General features: G+C 37.8%; 1 protein-coding gene across 9 annotated transcripts in view; it reads right to left on the bottom strand.

Moving 5' to 3' along the window:
* Nucleotides 1-186: 186 nt before the first annotated feature.
* KAT6B (lysine acetyltransferase 6B) overlaps nt 187-19,076 on the bottom strand; it is a 107,389-nt gene continuing 88,499 nt past the window's right edge. For all 9 annotated transcript variants that reach the window (XM_064430423.1, XM_064430421.1, XM_064430420.1 and 6 more), the window contains 5 exons: nt 10,284-10,515; nt 8,426-8,585; nt 7,558-7,824; nt 6,037-6,337; nt 187-4,338 (listed from right to left, as the gene is read on the bottom strand). In XM_064430423.1, coding sequence (XP_064286493.1) covers nt 1,853-4,338; nt 6,037-6,337; nt 7,558-7,824; nt 8,426-8,585; nt 10,284-10,515 — 3,446 coding nt within the window. In that variant the 3' untranslated portion in view covers nt 187-1,852. The remainder of the gene's footprint in view (nt 4,339-6,036; nt 6,338-7,557; nt 7,825-8,425; nt 8,586-10,283; nt 10,516-19,076) is intronic.

Here is a 19,076-nt window from a genome sequence, read left to right on the forward strand (position 1 = left end):
GATTTAATGCAGAATTTGCATCATCTTGTCACCCAGCAACAATGACAAAGGAAGAGATTACAATTCTATCATTAAAATACAGTTCAAACACCATGTCTGTTACTATCATATATCCTTTTATATAGATATATATATTCACACCTTCTGTAGGAAAGAAGTTTCATACATGAAATATTGACAACCTCATAAGGTATTAAATACATATTTATTCCATATTTTATTAAGATTATTAAAAATAATAATCTTAGGTATTCTTTATTTTCACAAGATGTATGCAATTATGATGAGTAACCTACACTTAAGCTCTAAACAGCCTAATCCAAACCCCACCAACTGTAATGGGCTTTAGATCAAGCACGTGAGAGCACTGTAACAAACACTGTTTCAGGAGGTAATTCCCATGCAACATCAAACTATGACAAGACACAAGAGGCTAAAAATGGCTCATCATAATTTATTTTATGTTAAAATGTACAGCTTGGGGGGGGGGGATGTAGTTTTTTGCAGTTTTTATTTTTGTTGCTTGGGCGGGTCTTTTGTGGGTATTTTTTTAAGTGACTGACTAAAAAGATAACAGATAAATACAAGAGTGTCACTGGGTCCTATTTTTACATGTATCAAGCCTCTTCTGTTCGGCCCTTACAGTCACTCTGTACAGGTACAAAGGCTACAAAAAAGGAAGCAATATAAACAGACACAAATAACTTTTGCCTTTTTACATGCGATCTGTAAGCTTAGTTTGCGCTATTCACACGCTACTGCTCTATTTTTTCCCTTAAAAAATAACTCCAATATTTTATAAAGATAGAAAAATCTACAGATGGAATGAAAATGTAAAGTTAGAGGCATTTCCATAAAATAGCAACTTTACACCAAATTCACTACTTTTTTTTTTAAATCCTGCCAAGTATTTGGACATATACGAAAATGTTTCAAAACTTGACAAATAAACACTGAGATGTTTCAATCAACAAAAAACATAAGTTTTTATAAAACAGAAAGCTGCCTTTTTTTCCTACCCAGCCCCAAAGAAACTGGTCACAAAAATGGAAAAGAGTCTCAACTTTACACTAAACATACAGCAATAAAACCCTTGGAACTAACCAAAATGTGAATAGCTTTTGCAGCTTTTTTTTATTATTTTTACAAGTTTTATAATTAACAAAAATATAGTTCTGGTTTTTTTACCCTCAAACTAGGGTAACCTAATCAAGGCAAAAAAATTAAGAAATGGCTTACTGTTAAGCACAACACTTGTACAGTACTACAAAATGCACTGTCACTAACAAAGACATTAGCGGCATGCAGAAGTGTCACCTTCAGAAACAAAATAATACAATAAAAGAACTGCTAAAAGGCATTTACATGTGGGGAAAGGAGAGAGAAAAAGCTCATGATCCAGTACTGTCTGATAGTTTTGGAGTCTATTTATCCACATTTTTAATGGGAGCAGGCACATAAAATGGCTCTGAACCATCAGCTGCTGTGTAATTGCAGTTCATAGAAAGAGTTCTTCCTTTCCAGAGAACTTCAAGCTCAATGAAATAAACAAAATATGTAAAACCACCTAATTCCCTCCAAAGAGAAGTTAAACCTCACAATGTTAAAAAATAAACAAAAAAAAACCCAAAATGGAACAAAACAAAACCAAAGGAAAAAAAAAAAGAAAAAACCCAACAAAGCATGAAATAAAGAAAAACTTGTATAAGGCTTTCTGCTGCATACAGCTTTTAAATGGTGCCAACAAATGTTTTTGCATTCACACCAATTGCTGGTTTTGAAATCGTACTCTCCAAAGGTATTTGTGCAGATCAATCCCATACGCCAGTTCGGTAGCGTCTCTCCCACGGGCCTACCTTCTCATGTAGGATCCATTGAGAGACTGTTTGGACATGCCTGTGTTCATGTAGCCGTGGTGGCCCGGAGGAGTGTACATCATGTTACTGTGGGGCGCTGTCTGCATTGGCTGCTGTGCATATGGCTGAGTTCCCATCATTCCCATCTGCATCTGCATAGGGTACTGAGGGGTTTGATTCATATACCCATGATTACTGTGATACCCACTATTCATCATTGGCTGGGACATACTGTAACCATTCATAGCATTAAGGGTATTCATATTCATGTTCACTGAATTGACATTATAAGCAGGGGCTGGCATCAAATTTACACTCATGTTCATGCCACGCTGCATCGTTAAGGTCCGTGCGGGGCCTTGCATGGCCACAGTCTGTGAAGCTCGCCCATAAATTTGGGGCTGATGGGCTGCAGCAGCAGGTGGCAGAGGTGTGGATTTGGTTCTTACAGAGACATGACCTTTGCTGGCCATCTGAGTCTGCAGTCTTTGGGTGTGGGATATTCCGATATTCGATGAAGTCATATTACGCTGCAAAAGGGGAGGTGGCAAATTCATGGGAGGAGGAGTAAGGTTGGGGGGAGGGGTCATGGTAGCCTGTGCTTGGGGTCCTCCAGGAACAGCATGTGGAGACTGGGAAAGCTGAACAAGCCCTGTGTTACTTAAGGGGGCAGACAAAGAGGCACTGTTTGCATAGGAAGTTACAGCAGCTGAATGGCTGTAAGGCAAAGAATGATCCATAAGCGTATTAGTTAACTGTTGCAGTTTAGCAAGGCTGAAGGTGGCAGATGGCTGTGAGTAATGCCCTGCTCCGAATTCACTCTGCCCCATTCTTTCATATAATCCAATGTTGGCATTGCTAGTCTCGGGGATTTCAGTCAACTGCATAGGTGGAGTGAAATTAGCAGCCATGCTGCACTGGGATAACTGTTGGTTGCCGCTCGGAGGCCTTTCAACAACACAACCTTGGGGAGATTTTACATTACAAGTGGGAGGAGAATTGATGTTTGCTTGTTGCATCATACTGCAGCTTCCATTAATGTTAGATATCTGCTGGGTCACTGCACAGCTACTCTGTGTTAGGTTACTAGACGTAAGGCTGCTGTACGAGCAACTGTTTTGAGAAGAGTTGTTTCCACAGATACTACTGCCCATCGTAGAATCGTAACTGCTTGGGTTTTCATAGTTTTCTGTTGTGCTCTCAATACTTCCTAAGTCACTAAACCCACTGTCTACAACTTGCTGTGAATGATCAGAAACTGAGGGAACATCCATCATTGGGCTGGTCTCCATGTTCTGCAGAGACGGCACAGAAATGGCACTTTGATCTGGGCTGATCTGAGCATAGCTGTTCTCTAAAGGAGCAACACTGGGGCTATTAACAGAACGAACTGACTGGCTGGGATGAGAGTGCACAGATGAAACTGGGCTGCTGTGGTCAGATTGCTGACAGTCATCCAGTGTGGTCATCTGGGGACTTTGGTCATTGTGGGCATAGTTCTGCAAACTTCTACAGGCCTCTTGAGTCTCTGCACAGTCCTGAAATGTATCTTCATGTTCACTTGTTTCTTGGGTTAGAGACTGTACTGCCTGAACGGTCTCCGAGTCAATCTCCATGGTCTCAGTACTTTCTCCCTTGAAATCGGAATGTAATTCTTCACCAGCTTTTTGGTCCTGGTTGTTGTCTGCATGATCGTCATCAGATTCAGGCACTGGGTCTGAATCTGTAGCAAGTTCTTTCTGGTCACTTGCACACTCATCAGCTGCAAGGTCAACACCACAATCCATTAACTCCTCCTGATTTGAATTACCAGTTTGAACATTTACGTCTAAAAAAGATTGCTGAGTTTCCAGCATTTCTTTGAAAGCTTCACCAGGCAATTCCTCTTTCTCCACTTCTGTTGAACCCATGTGACTATCATCTTCATCATCTGCATCATGATCCTCATTGTGAGAAGGTTCTTCATCCTCCTCCTCCTCTTCCTCCTGATCATCCAAATGCACAGACTCCTCTTTCTGCACAAAAGCTTCTTCTGCTTTGTCTTTTTCTTGATCTTTTGAATTGATTCCATCTTCCTCTATGCTCCTTTCTTCCTCCCCAGCTTTCATAGTATCATTTTCTTGTTTTTCAAAGGGTTCACTGGGTGGATGCAGAGGTTCAGGTTCCACTTCTTTCACCTCATTATCTGGTGGTGGCAGTGCTTCAGCAGGTTCTTTAACAGCTTCCTCTGTAACAGCAGGAATTGAACAAGGCTTGTCTTCAGCTCCTTCCTTCTGTTCTTCCACCAGCACCTGATAGTCAGGCTCCATGGGAGTCTCAGGTGGAGTGTACAAATTAAGCTTAAAGCCAGGTTTTCTTTCTTTGCTTTGCCTCCATTTAGATGGACCACGTTTAACTCCTTTGGGCCAACCCTGCTTAGTCTTTAAAGGTTCAAGATTGTCTTTAGTGCTTTCTTCCAACACAGCTACATCCTCTGTATTATCTTTGGGAGGTAATAGAGACAAAAAAAAAAAAAGTCTTAGCTTGCAGACTAATCAATATTTTCCAATATAAACCTGAAAATAATTTATAAACTCAAAATGTATTAAGAAAGCATGAAACAAGAGTTATAAACAGGTCTCAAAACACAGTAGAACAATGCAGTATCTACAGCTCAAACACACTACACAGATATGTTATGGTTTGGTGGTCTTTTAACAGACACTATCGGAACCACCATTTATACATTAGAAAAATCCCAGAGATGTAAATGACAGGACATGTAAACTAAAGCAAATACTGTCCAAATATTTGACTTTCCACCTTCGGTTTTAGAATAGAAGTATGCCTTCACTTTATATAGACATTGATCTAACACACATTCATCTTTTTGACAGTAATGACATGAAAGTCTTGAGTTTCCTCTTTGACCATTCTGGAGGACAAGCCATAAAAAAATATATAATCATGCTTTAATACCAATACTGAAAAAAGGTGGTTTATTCTAGTACTTTCTCATGGGCAACATCTCATGACATGGTTCACAAGAGATGATAGAAGGCAAAAGATAATTAAAATCTTACACACAGAGTGCATCAGAACACTAAACTAATCCATTGACTAAAGAAAAAAGGACCTAAACACATTCACCTCTTTCCTTTCTCCCCAGATACCACTTACACATACTCCAGAAAAAAGGAAAATTATCAAGACATAACATGTTACACTTGGGAGTGTAATGGCTTCAGTGATACCTCTGTATTGTGATGACATGGTCCATGGGCAAATAAAAAAACATCATTCTAGTTAAAACAGTGCAAACCTGACCACTGGGACAGAGCTAGAACTAGCAAGTTACTACTATTAGTTTAACAGTTGCTACTATTAGTTTAAATAGTTTCTTTTGAGAAGCTGGACAAAGTGGTAATATTATAATGTACCACATCACACAAGAGCTGTTTGAAATAGAAATCAGCCCACGATCCCTCAATTGAGGATTGCAAGGATGGAACTTCCCAGGCAATTACAAAAACACTGAAGTTGTAGCTACTGGCTTCTTAGAGAAAATATGCAGACCTGAGAGCCTACTTATTTATTTTGGAATTAAAACTCATAAGCATAATTTGAAGGCCAGGAGATCAAGGGAACAGTGTACATTCAGAATAGCTCCTGAGTAGTTTCACTATCCATCCATTAACTTTTCTGACAGGAAATATCCTTGAAATCAAACTAGAAAAGCTTTCAAAGGACAGAGTTATAACTGTCTCTTTTGTGGGGAAATAAAACAGGATACTGGTGTTGAGGATATATTATGCTACAGAAGCACCAAACATTTCACTGAATTACCAACAATACTGAATAGAAAGGCATTTGTATAAATCTAATGTTACTTTTTGCTTGTATCCTTTACCACTGACACAAAAACTATATTGGACAAGATTCCAGTGATACCCTTTGCACTGTTCAGTATGAAATGCCCTGCTGTAGGGACAGAGAAGTTGTTTTTGACAATATGACAAGAACTTCAATGCCTCAGGCTGGGTAAGATTTGCTTTCTGAACACAAAAAGCAAATTACTTTAATAACAACAACAGCTAAATACATCTCATTTAAAGCTTCCAGATGCATGACAAAAATATTTCTTTTGAAGCCAACCTAACAAAATTATTTTTGTGAAGATATGAGAATATTTTAAGTTTACCTGTACAATTTTCATCACGCCTGTAACAATGAGTATCTTTCTCCTCCTTGTTCAGCTCTTCTTCCTCCTGCTTCTGCTGCCCAGGTTGATACTCAAAAGCTTTTCTAATCACAGGCTTCAAGTCATCATCTTCCCCATCCATCTCACAGGTGGGTTCCAGCTGTGGCATGGGACGCTCTTCATCCGAGTTATCAAATGGCTCATTCAGCACCTCGGTAGTTTCAGAAATTGTCTCTGTTGTGACACTGCTGTTTATCCTTCTGCGCTTACGGCCCCTTTTCTTTTTCAGTATGAAAGGTCTCTGAAAAATAATTCCACAAATCAAACTCTTCCTACATTCTTGTTCATTAACTGATTCTGGACATAAATTTTTGTAGAGTGAGTTTAAAATAATCAATTTACTCAATTCAATAAAACACCTTATGTGGCATCAAATTCAAATGTAGACAGAAGTGAAATGTCTAAACAGGTAAAATAGGTATGTATGCAAACCTTTCTGTAAGTGAAAATGAAGACTAGCATTTTCTTCATATTGTAGTGTCTTTTACCTTCTTCTGTCAAATAACATTCATAGCACTGTTACATAAATTGTACTCACACATTTTTCCTCTGTAGATTTACAATTCCACAACAACCTTCACAAGTACCAAAGCTTATTCTTCAACATTTCAGGTTTCTGCTATTTTTAGAAATAAGTATTTACACAGAAAAATAGATAACATCGAAGAAGTGCACCTCAAGCATCCTACAGTTGGCTGCTATAGAAAAAAACTATTCAAGATTTTCTTTTTCTATTATTATACATTCTCAGAGATTTATGGTTACTTTAAACTAAGCTCAAGAAGTATAACCAAAGGGACAATCCAATTTCCTAATTCTCACCAGAGACACCTAGATACAAAGGCTAAGGTAAGTGCTTTAAAACTTTCAGATTCTTAAGTTTACTACTTTAAGCAACTCAAAGAGTTGATTTTTTAAGGAAATGAAGAAATTAGTGCATGGCAAAACATAGCAGCAACCAGAATTTAATGTTTAAATGTGAAGAATATGGATTTTAAAAAACCCTTTTGTTTTAACAAGATTTCTTTTGAAAAACAGTATTCCCCTTTTAGGACCTCCTACATTAAAAAAACATAAGACAAAAAAAACATAAGACAAAAAAAAAAAAGACAAACCCCACAAGCTGGACTCCATCTTAATACAAAAAAGGAAAGAACCACTAAGATACTGAACCAATACCAATGCCAAACACCAGAGGGCAATCTCTAGTTTAAAAATTAACAGAAAATTCTGATTTTTTTGTGTCACTAGTATTTTATAGATTTGTGAAAAATCCAAAAGACAAAACCTGGATGGAGTACAGAAAAGAGAAGAGAGGAGTAGTTAAGTGTCCAAGTAACACATAAAGGACTGAAACAGTCTAATAAATGTTTGCAAAAAACCAGGTTGTTATTTTGATGGTAGCTATTTGATTGAAATCAGAGACAAATGGCTTAGAACCGAAGCACTGAAGGAACACACCTTTCTCTTCATGGCCAGCGACTGGGGCTTTGTCAGCCGGGGAGGCGAGCTCTGTGGATTCTCATCCCCGCCTTCCTCCTCACTGCTTTCCTTAGATTGTTCTGTGCATTGCCCTCGCTCCCCCACCACGGCCACACTTTCTGGAGATCGCAAATATTTATTTTTAGATTGTACTTTTGCAGGTGATTGCCTACTATTAGTTCTCGTGGAGAATATTTCTTGCTCTTCCTTTTCCCAGCAGCTAGCTTGTTCCATAAGACGCTCAGCCTGAAGGGTTGAGGTTAAAATAACAGGTCACTAAAACAGCATTTCCTTTGCCATATCCTTTACATTCAGCTAAATAGTTAAAATAAGTCAACCCTGATTAGCACTGCTGGCTAACCTAGCAACAACATTTCAGCTGAATCATCTAGTTGTTCCTTTACAACAGTTAACAGATAACAAACCAAAGAAGATTGCATTTCATGGGATATTTAGCACTATTAATGATGCAGCGAATTGATTTAAGTCCTTTAGCACTACATTACATGCCCACTGACTGGATCACTTTGAGCAAGTTGAGAACACAAAGAATCGATTGAAAGTGCAGCCCCTGAGCTCTGCACCAAATTTGATCTGATTACATGCTCTTTGACTACCTCAAGAGTGATAAATACAGCTCCATGACAAGTGATTCACATTTTAAGTTTTCATATGCATCCCCCCAAAGTTATCATGTATTGCTGTGTAGCTTCCAAAAATTCTGCATTACAATAGCAATATGTAGTGGTCAAAGCTAAATTTGCTCTATTTAAGACAGTCTAGTATTGAATATTCAGAGTTATGAAAGCTAAAGGAAGAGACATTCAGAAGATATCTCTGATATTACCTCCTTTTCTGCTTCCCTCTCTTCTTCAGAAACTGCAGCATTAGAAACTAACAAAGGTGTCCATCTCAAGCTTTCGGGATCTACTTCATTGATACGTGGATTTGCTTTCAGTTTCTCCATATGACTTGAAATCAGCTTTTCCCTTCTAATAATTACAAATCTACAAACAAACAGTAATTTAATTTAGAAAGGGATCACATGGAACAGCCTTTCTATAGTTAGACATCCTTTTGCAAGACAACCTGTGAAAAAATATGGGCAAATGAAAGGATCCATCAAACTAAAAATACCAGCTTACACACAGTGCTAACATCCTTACACCACTGACTGTTTACTGAGAGGAAATGAAGGAACAACAGTTTATGAAGTGAAAGCTCAATATAAACCATCACTAGGCCAACAGAGAGCCAAGTAAAGGTTTTGTAGTTGACTACCCTAAACCTTATTCAAGAGGTTTAGTGTTGGCACTTCAATCACTGCCAGAACAATTTCTAATTTTAATATTACATACAAACATATAGAAAACTCTGTGGATCATCAAGTCAGGAGTGAGACAGTAAATGTTACAGCTGAAGACAGAAGCACAGGTTTTCTAACGAAGCATACAAATACACTTTAGTCCTGTGCTAATGAAGTACAACAATGTTCCAATTACTATGAAGTGGCATATCAAAAGTAGGTAAAGACTAATAAATTAGCACAATATGCTAATATATTAGCACACAGGCCATAAAACTCCCCTGTTACAAAGAGCTATCTGAACAACAAGGATTAGCTAGCATTTCAAGCACTTTAAAAATCAGGTTGGTGAAGTAACAACATTCTCTCAGTGAAAAATGAAATTTAAAATAAGAAATCAGATCGAGAACCCTTTTCCAGAATTGTGACAAACTTCTACTTCACTACACATGCAAAAAATTTCCCTTAAAATACATTTGTCCATAAGTACTCCAGAAGAGGTTTAAGGCACTCCTCTTACTCCTCTCATACACCACCTTGTAAACCAATCTCCTTTCTGAAGACCTGCATTCTTACTGGTTCAAAAATTACTAGTTTTGAATACTAGTGCTGGGTCACATAAAAATTACTGAGGCTGAACTTCTTCTAATTTTAATTTTACTGTTTTGGCAGGCCAGTGTTTGTAAGGCAGCTTTGCTTAATTATAAATTTTCTATGATTGGAATATCCAGAAAGAATTAAGATGATCTTCAGGAACACAAATACCATTGAAAACCATTTAAGACATTTTATGGAAAGAAACAGACCAAGCAAGAACAACAACCCAGAAAAGTTCTAAATACCCATCAAGAGCATGAAGAAAGAAGATATTCACAAAACAGGAACTCCCCTTCGCAGTGCACTGACTTTGAACATTGATCATGACATTAAATAGAAACTTGTACTACCAGTACCTTGAGCAGGAGCACTTGGTGTACAGCTGATCTGATCTCATGGTTTACATGAGTTCAGCAATGATTGAAAGAGGAGGTGTGGAAAGAGGGATTGGCACCCACAATCACCATTTTTTTCTCTTACTTGTATTCAAAGCGAAATATTTGCACAGCAAGAGCTGGGAACACTTAGGGAAGATTATACTGAATGAAACAAAAAGCTTAACTGAAAATGTTTTGAGCTGGCCACATATTTCTAATAACCATTAACATGAAAGAGCATCCAAAATATCCCCAGGAAGAAAAGCTCTCTATGTACGACCCATCTGCAATGACTTCTGCAATAAGATGATTATCACTTATTTTAAAGTCAAACTTTTACACAGACATTTTTCACATCAGCGGTTTTGTAAGTAGAGAATGTTTTGTCTCAGTTTTAAAAGTTTTTTTTTACAAGATTCACTGACCTGTCTTCTCTTTTATCTATCATGCTATGTTGCTGCAGGGTTGTGGCAATATCGTGTGGACACATTCCAGTAGCTCGGCTCATTCCTTTGATGCTGATTTGTTTTTCATGGTGGCAGTTCAGGTATTCCAATATGACACTTTTCCAATAAGCCAAGTAGGAGAGACGACCCAGATCAGACAATGGTTTTTCAGGGGATCCTGCCTGACCCTCTCTTCTAGAAAGCAAATAACCTAGAATAAAAATAAACAGGATACCTTATGGAGATAACAAAAGCAAGGAGTTTTAATTAGCCCATAAGAAAGTTGGAATTAATACAAAAGATCGTCAGCATGAGTGATTAAACTACTAGAATGTCCTGCAATTAAATAAATCTTCTCTATAAAAGAGATGAGTTTTGATCATTAAAGTGACATAGGAAAGACCAAATTCTTGTGAGTGACTCAGATCTTATGTTATGAGAATCAAACATGAACCGAAAACCATCTTCTAATAGTAAGGCAAGGATGAGAAGAAAAAGCCAACATGTTTTGGAACAGGTCCCATCACACATGTTCTCCTTCAGAGCTACAACTCTCTGGTCTTTTGAGAAATATTTACATCACTGTTGCAGTACCAGTGTTACTGTTAAACGAGTTACTTCACTGAAGCCAAGAACTTGCAGAAGAATCTCAAGAGGAAGTATCATGGGTAATATCTGTTAAGTCATTTTTCTTCAAGAAGCCCCTAGCGACCTAAGTTTTTGATTAAACAGCAAGAAGTTGTATTTTGGAGGTAACATAATTCACAAGATGAATTACTCAGATAATTAGTTAAGAGAAATGATTAAAAAATAATCTCCTTTAATTCACATTTAAGAACATCCATAATTCCTGCTTGCAGTCTTCAAGACAGTAACTGATCCATTATTACACAATATACCACCTTCATTTTATAATCTATGTATGTTTTAAGTCCCTTTTAACTGTTCAGCTCTAAAAGCATTTTACAGTTTAGAGTAGAACACACCTGCTTGGAGATACAAGAAGATGCCACCTGTAAAATCAATTCAGTATAGAGAAAAAAAATACCACCATTAATAACAGACATCCTTTCATAGTAATTCATCCCTCCATGATACATATTCTGCATTGTGCCTTTCCAAAAAATGCCAAAACACAGGCCTTAAACAACTGGGTTTACAAAATACTACCTCCACCATAAGCACAGACATTATGTTTATGGAATTACATTACTTAAAGTCATTTGGAATCCACCAAAACATACAGTTCTTGTGCCTCCCAATAATCTTAAAACACTTTTTTCCCCTCTTTATTTTTCAAAGACAGATGTAAAACATATCTAGTACAGTCCTGTAATGTTTGTCAAACAAATCCTACTAACCTCTTCAGAAAGTTTCTCCCAATCCAATCAGCTATACATTAAAAGCATATTATTAACAGGTTGCATATGATAACCAGGTTTAAGAGAAGCAGTGGCTGTTTCCTTATTTTGCTGTATGGTCTACCATACACAAACCACACACAGAGGTATTTTTCTTAGATAAAACCACAAAATACACATACAAATATTTGTCTATTTACTCTGCCTGAAACATTGGTCTTCCCTTTCTTGGACACAAAACCAAAGCTCCACAACAGAATTTAGAAAAATACACAGATATGCATCGCAGTCTAATCTCCAGTTTGCCTAAAGAAATTTACATAGAAAAGCAGACATCCTACTATAGCTCAAATGATCACAACACAGATACTGAAATAAGTAGTGTGCCTTTCATATCTATTAGCATGATTTGTGATAAAATGCCAGAGCTTCAGGAATACCATCCCACATCTGCATACTCCTATAGAGCTACATGAAGCCTGCCTACATCTGCATGGTACCACTGCAAACTCACAAGAAAATTTATTTTGTTTTACAGAAGAAACACTACCATAAAAATAAGGAAATTAAGGTATTTTAGCATTTAAAGTTGCAGCATATTAACCTTTTTAAAACTAGATTATACATTTTAGTACATCTTGGCACTACATGCAGCTACTGTTGACAGGAAACGTCAAACCCCAGATTCAACACCACAGTGCCTACTGAATAGTTTGAAGTAAAGAATTGTTGCTTTAATTCCAATTGCACAAAAGCAGACCTATAGTGCATAGTCTATTCTGCCTAATTTTAAACAAAGCTTCACTTGTATCAAGAAAGAATTCTGGATCACCTTGTGTACAACATACAAAGCCAATTTTATGCTAAGATGTCACTACCCATAGAAAAACATGCAAAACTGAGGTAGGCAACAAAAGTAGTGATAGAAGCCTCAACATAGGAAAGAGAGGAAGAATAACCTAGATTTTAAAAACAAATCCATGAGGAGAACTTATTGTTTCAAGTAACTTTACAGTTTACCCTATCAACTTCACATTTAAGAAGTCTTGGGCACTAATAGAAAATGTTTGTAGGGTATTTGCAAGACCTAGGTTTCATTCTTGCATTTCACTACACTCTAAAGTTACTTGGACAAAAATTCTTCCTCTACTCTCATTTTCCTCATAGATAAGGGGGCTGCACCAATAATTTCTTGGTAAATATATTATGAAGCTGAACAAAAAACCACGATCCAAACACGAGTTTGGAATCATTACTTAAACAATCACAAGCACCTTTAGAGTTTTACTAAACTGGCTTACTGTATCTTTCCTGTGTTTGAGGATTTACAGACTAGTTCTTAGTGGCCATTTTCACTCCACATTAAGGCAGTGAAATGTTACCTCCATAGCAGTACCACCTGTCAGTAGTCTTCCCCTACACCTTTCTAAAATATAACCTATGCTTTTCCAAGATACATTCTAGAAGATCAAAATTATAAATTTGAGGAAACAATCTTGGTTACATGTATCAAGCACTGAATGGAAAGTCTCTCTTAACAGATTCTGTGATTTGAATAACACCCATTAAATTAAACTTACCAAAGAGGTGCCAAGTAATTGATCTAAGTTGCAAGTAAATAAAAACACTGATCTTGGTAGCTCATCTATCTATCCTGAAGCATCTGAAATGAGCACAATATGCCCCTGTTAAACAGATACCTGCAGCCTCACTGTGTCTACCTAATCTTAATAATGGATAGTCTCCAAGTGGCAACCTTCTTCAGGTATAACCCTTGATATCAGATTATGAACAGCAGCAATACTCACAGGACAAAAGAGAGCTCTTCACCACCCACCTCCAAGAGTAAACCAGCCAGACTGTACACTAGACAAAAAACTAAACCCACAACAAAATGTAAGACCTAATCAAGAACAAAGAGTTGTCTATCTTATCTTCTGGGCATATGAGTGATAGTACACATCAAATTATCATTAATGATTTTTATTTCTTGCCTTATCTCCATCCTCCACAGCAAAGCAATGCACCAAATGCGATTTACAGTCTTTGATTTCTGTCACATAAACATCCCCAGAATCACTGAGGTTTCATCTTATCCAAGAGTTGAAACAATTAGAAGAAATGCAATCTCAGGAAGGGAAAGTTCATACACATACATAATGCCTTCAACACAAATTAAGGAGATAATCAGGCATTAAAACATACATTTAAACAAACTGACTCGTAATTATCCAGTAATTTCAATCTACAGGATTCCTAGTAACAGCCCTGAAATAGCTACAGAATCCACAGCACACTTATGTGAAAACAGTAACTTTAATGTATCTGTGCCAATATCCAGAAACTTTCAGTTAGTTTACTACTATTTTTTTTGACACTTGGTTCTGTATCTTCAAACAAGTTAAATAGCATGAGCTCAGAGGTCCAGGCTTGATATCTCCAGTGGCCAGCAGAGAAAACCAAGGGACAATCTGAAACTGGCAAACACCACTTGAAATACAGGCAAACAGAATTAGTCTGGCTTCATCCAGACAACTGGAACCAACCAGATGAGTTTAATGTTCACACTTTCTGGTATTTTTAAGAGCTTGGTAAGATTTGTTAAGTATCACTCCCTTTTGCAAGCAGTGCAGAGTCTATCCTCCTCCTCCATTCTGCATTTACTTGTGTGTTCACTAGAAGAAATTTATTGTCATGTCTGCTGTGAGGTGAACAGACTTACATCTCACCAGCTCTCTCCTAAAAATCTTCCAAAAATCAAGATAATATCAGCCCCCTTTCACTCCTATGGCAGGAAAGCAGTTTCATGCATACTTGAAATTCAAACTGCCAAGAGCAGCTAGTTCATTAAGTCCCTATCTCCAAATGCCCATGACACATCCTTCTTTCCCTACCACACACACTTCTAAACATCACTACATTGGTTTCATAATATTAAGCAAAAATCACAACACAGTTTTAAATTTAGCTTGAGATAGCTGAATTGATTTTTTTTTTTATCTACTGAAGGAACACACTTGTTCTTTTGATTTTAACATGGTAGCAAATGCAGGCTAGCCTTCAAAGGTGTAAGACAATAGAGATGCAGACTGCACAGATGCTGGTGAAATATAAAGCAGCAGCAAACAAAGACATTAAACAACTGGTACACAGGGAAAGACCAAATGAACAAACTAAAACTGACAGAACAAAGCCAAATGAAGTTTGAAGATTTTTTTTTAAAGACACCGCTGAAATCTGAGTGCTCTCAATACAATTTTATGTTCTATAGCAATGAACAAATCAATTTATCATTTCATTTTGCAGAATAGTTAAGGTTTAAAGGGACCACTGGAGGTCATTTTGGCCAATCTCCCTGCTCAAGCAGGATCCTCCTAAAGCACATTGCTCAGGATTGTGTCCTGACAGCTTCTGAACATCTCCAGGACAGCAGACTCCACAACCTCTCCAGGCAGCCTGTTCCAGGGCTCAGCTCCCCTCATATCCACAATCTCCGCTGAATAGTCAAAGAGCAGACATCTAGACTGAAATGTTCCGTTTCCTTGGGTGCAATTAATAATGACCATAATAATTGTAAAACTATTAGGCTTTCAGTAAGCTAAGGAATTAATCCTGATGCAAGCAAACAAAAAAACCCCAACTTGGTTGGGGTTGTAGGTGTTTGAATTACACTTGTGCTCACACAAGACTGCATGGTCACACTGCTGGTCAGTTACAGCCACAGCCAAACCATGGAAAGCACATTGCACAGGACTGAACGAAGACTTTATGGTTTTCTATTCACCTGAGAAACTAGGGAACTCAGCTAATTTGCAAGTTTGAACAAGCATTTTTGATGCAATTATATTTACTATTTCTACTTTAAAACCACCTAGAACAGTCCTAGTATTTTATTATTAAATACAAAGATTAGTTTGTTTAGTTTAAGAGCAAACAATAATCAGTCAATTAGCATCCACACTGGAAAATACATAGTCACAGCTGAGTAGCTTCTAAGAAAGTGAAATGGAGGGTTATAGTTGCCTTGTAAGTGTATCATTCATCCTTTTAGGAAAGGATCACAACATTTCTTGCCTTCTCCAATGGGCAGTTGTACATTTCATCATCGAATACAGTTGTACATTTTACTGAAAATTCCACATAGCCAGAATAAAATCTATCCAGAGCATCCTGAGGCAGCTTCAAGGCAATATTCTCCAGAAGATGCCACTAGCTGAAACTTCAGTACAATTTCTTGTGTTCTATTAACCGTGTGCTGTCTTAAGGGAGTATCTGACAGAGCAACCTCTCCACAAATAAGTGACATATGCCATGGCCACTGTGCTGATCTGACACAATTCCTCCATTCCTTCAACTTCACTGCTTACAGACAGGCAGGTTCTTTGGGAACAGTGCCTCAAAGAGAGGCACTTCCCTCTTGAGGGCACCACGTATGATGTTCAACGATTGTTTTGAAACATCAGTGCACTGCATTGTCTTCAGCAGAAACACAATCAGCAAAAATGTCCCTGAATGGAAAGCAGAGTACTGAATCTCATTCTGTGCCTGCACAAGCACTTTAGAAATTGCAGTTCCTTTCTCCTATGCTACTAGCAACAAATCCATGTATTTGCTTTTCACTTAGGGGAGCTAAAAACCAAAACTAACAGTCTTCAAAATGGACCCCAAGGGTAAGGATTAATGAATCTTACTTTTTAGCTACAACAGATTTTTTTTTTTGTCTGCTACAAAAACTCTGGAAATAACAGTTTACACTGAAAATATGAAAAGTATTTTATCTGAGAACTTGTGATCAAAGAAACAGTTTTGTGTGTCTTATATATCAATCACATCATGCACTGGAGACAAACATAGTTCTGATCTTATTTAAAAAGTCACTTTCTAGGAAATCAATCATATTAATCTCTATGAACAAGAAAGTTACAAATACTAGTAAAGGAAGTCTGTTATATTCTTGTAACTGAGACAGAGCTGATTTTACAAAAGAAACAGCAGTAAGACAGATATCTTGAAACTATGTGTCCTACCAGAGTATTCCAGCCCTTATCTTGGATTAGCCTATTGTTCTAAAGAACAGAATTTTCTTCTCAAATTTTGTAATTCAGACTTGTATCTTCACTTTCCTCAAAACATCTACAGATTAGACAGGCTTTTACCTTAAAGAAAAGCTGCAACCAAATAGTCTTTCAAAACCAGAACCACACCAATGGTAGTTTAATGCAGAAAAGGAAAGCTTTGTTTCGCTGCAAAAAAACTCATTACAGAAAAACGTTTACATCTTGTTTCATACCTCCACATTCATAGAATTATCAATAAACTTTACACACGTAGCTCTTCAATAGAAGCAACTCTTACAGGAGAAGAACCATACAGAAAATGCAATCTAGCAAAGGCCCCTGGACGAGAATAACTCCTGAGTCTAACAGGAGTAACCCTGCCAGTGGTTATTAACCCACTCCTAGCCTTTGAACAAGAGAGGACTCTGTCTCAAAAAGCATAAGAAACTATCTTAATGAAACCCTGCTGAACATAATAAAGTTTTTCTTTTTGCTATCATCTTCCACATGTCCTGGTAAAACTCTATGAGCATCATCATGGTACCTTCAAAGAGAAAAATTTCTACTTTTCTTTATTGGGAATCTTTACTTCATTTATATGAAGGCAACTGAGGCTCCACCTCTTAAAGTACAAAGGATCAACTTTAAGAGAAGTATCATTGCAAAACCTTTTATTACTTATATATTAAAATGCACACAAAACAAAGACTGTATTATCATTTCTGAATAATCTTGCAATTATTTTTAAACCCAGAAAATCAGACTGTATTTGTAATATGTAATGACAGAGAATCAGAGTGAGGAATAGACCATAAGAAGAAGCAAATTCAAATCTGTTAATCTGGCTTCCAACATGGACTCTCTTTTGCCACTGTAATTTGCCTCACAGCAAAACAAAAAAAGCAAACTTAAATTATTCCAAACTTCCTCAAGCATAGCCTGCACAGTAAGGCCTTTTTAAAATCAGGTTTCAACTCACAAGCAGGAATGACATAGCATAGAACAAGTGTCAGGTTGTCAGTCATGAAACAGCTCCTGAGCTGCTACAACACACAGCAAGCCACAACAAGTGAAGTGGCAGCAGCTTCCCTTGGCCTGTCAGGGGTGTGTGCTGGGACACAGCAGCGAGTTGCCAATGGCTCAGCTGAACCAAGGACAACACAGAGAGCACAGACACAGTGTGCCATTCTAAAGGACAGCCTTGCTCTCCAGCCATGCACTAAGGCCGCTGCCATCAAATCCATTTGAACAGCTACACAGCATTGCAGTCAATGCATAACTCCATTTCACCCTTCTCCACCTGTTCAGCTATACTAACAATAGGAAAACACCACTGATCCTATAAATAGGCTGCAGGAAAGCTGCCAGTGTTAAGTACCACGTTATCAAGTCCACTTCAAAATGCACCTATGCAAGACAGTGTCTAAATGACAGCCTGCTGACAGCATTTCACTTCCAAACTTCCTGAAGCTTACCTCAAAGTTCTCCTATCATGAGGCAATGTAATGCTAACAACCAAGTTTTAGAAGACAGCACATAGGGAAATACCTGCAGACAGAATTTATACAGACCTATGTTATGTGACTTACACCAAGTCATATGCTCTACAACCTTTGTGATGCACAACCATTTATTTCACTCATTCATCTTCCTTGAGTTTCTCAAAGATGCATGTAACATTTGCCATCCTTCAGTCACTGAGGATGTTCCCAACTTTCCTGACTTCTCAAAGACAATAGGGAGAGGTGTTGGAGTCATGTCAGCCACTTTTCCAGGGCCAATCTCACCATTTTACTTAAGTACTCTGTAACTCAATCTTCCTCTAGCAAAGAAGGCATCTCACTCTGCGGCTTAAATTCTCTCACACCTGAGAACAGGTCCTGCCAAGAAAGTACAGAGCACCTCAGATCCTTTCTGAGATGCACACCAAGCCCCTCCCTCTGTTGTCACACCATGCTTATTCCATTCATCAGCAGGGCCATGTTCTGCTTACTCTTCCTTTGGCTGTCCACATACTTCTAAGAGCTCTCCACATTTTGTTACTTTTCATCTCCCTCAGTTTCAACTCCAACCAAGCTTTGGCTTAACACTGCTGTACATGTAAGCAATACCAGTGCCTTTTGGAGAATTTGGCTTTTCTAAAGTCAGGAACTCTCCCTGCAGCCCAGCAGGCTTACTGTCATGCCTGCTATTGTCATGAACATTAGAATGTCATTTTTGCAGTCTAAAGAAACTGTCTCTAGAGATCAACATGTCCTGTGCTCCTTTGCTCTTCACAGCAAGCCTCTTGGAGATAAAACAAGATAAAATTCTGGACCTTAGTCTGACAGTTACCCTCCTAACTTCTCTCAGGA

Source organism: Passer domesticus, chromosome 8, assembly GCF_036417665.1.
Source record: "Passer domesticus isolate bPasDom1 chromosome 8, bPasDom1.hap1, whole genome shotgun sequence".
Lineage (NCBI taxonomy): Eukaryota > Metazoa > Chordata > Aves > Passeriformes > Passeridae > Passer > Passer domesticus.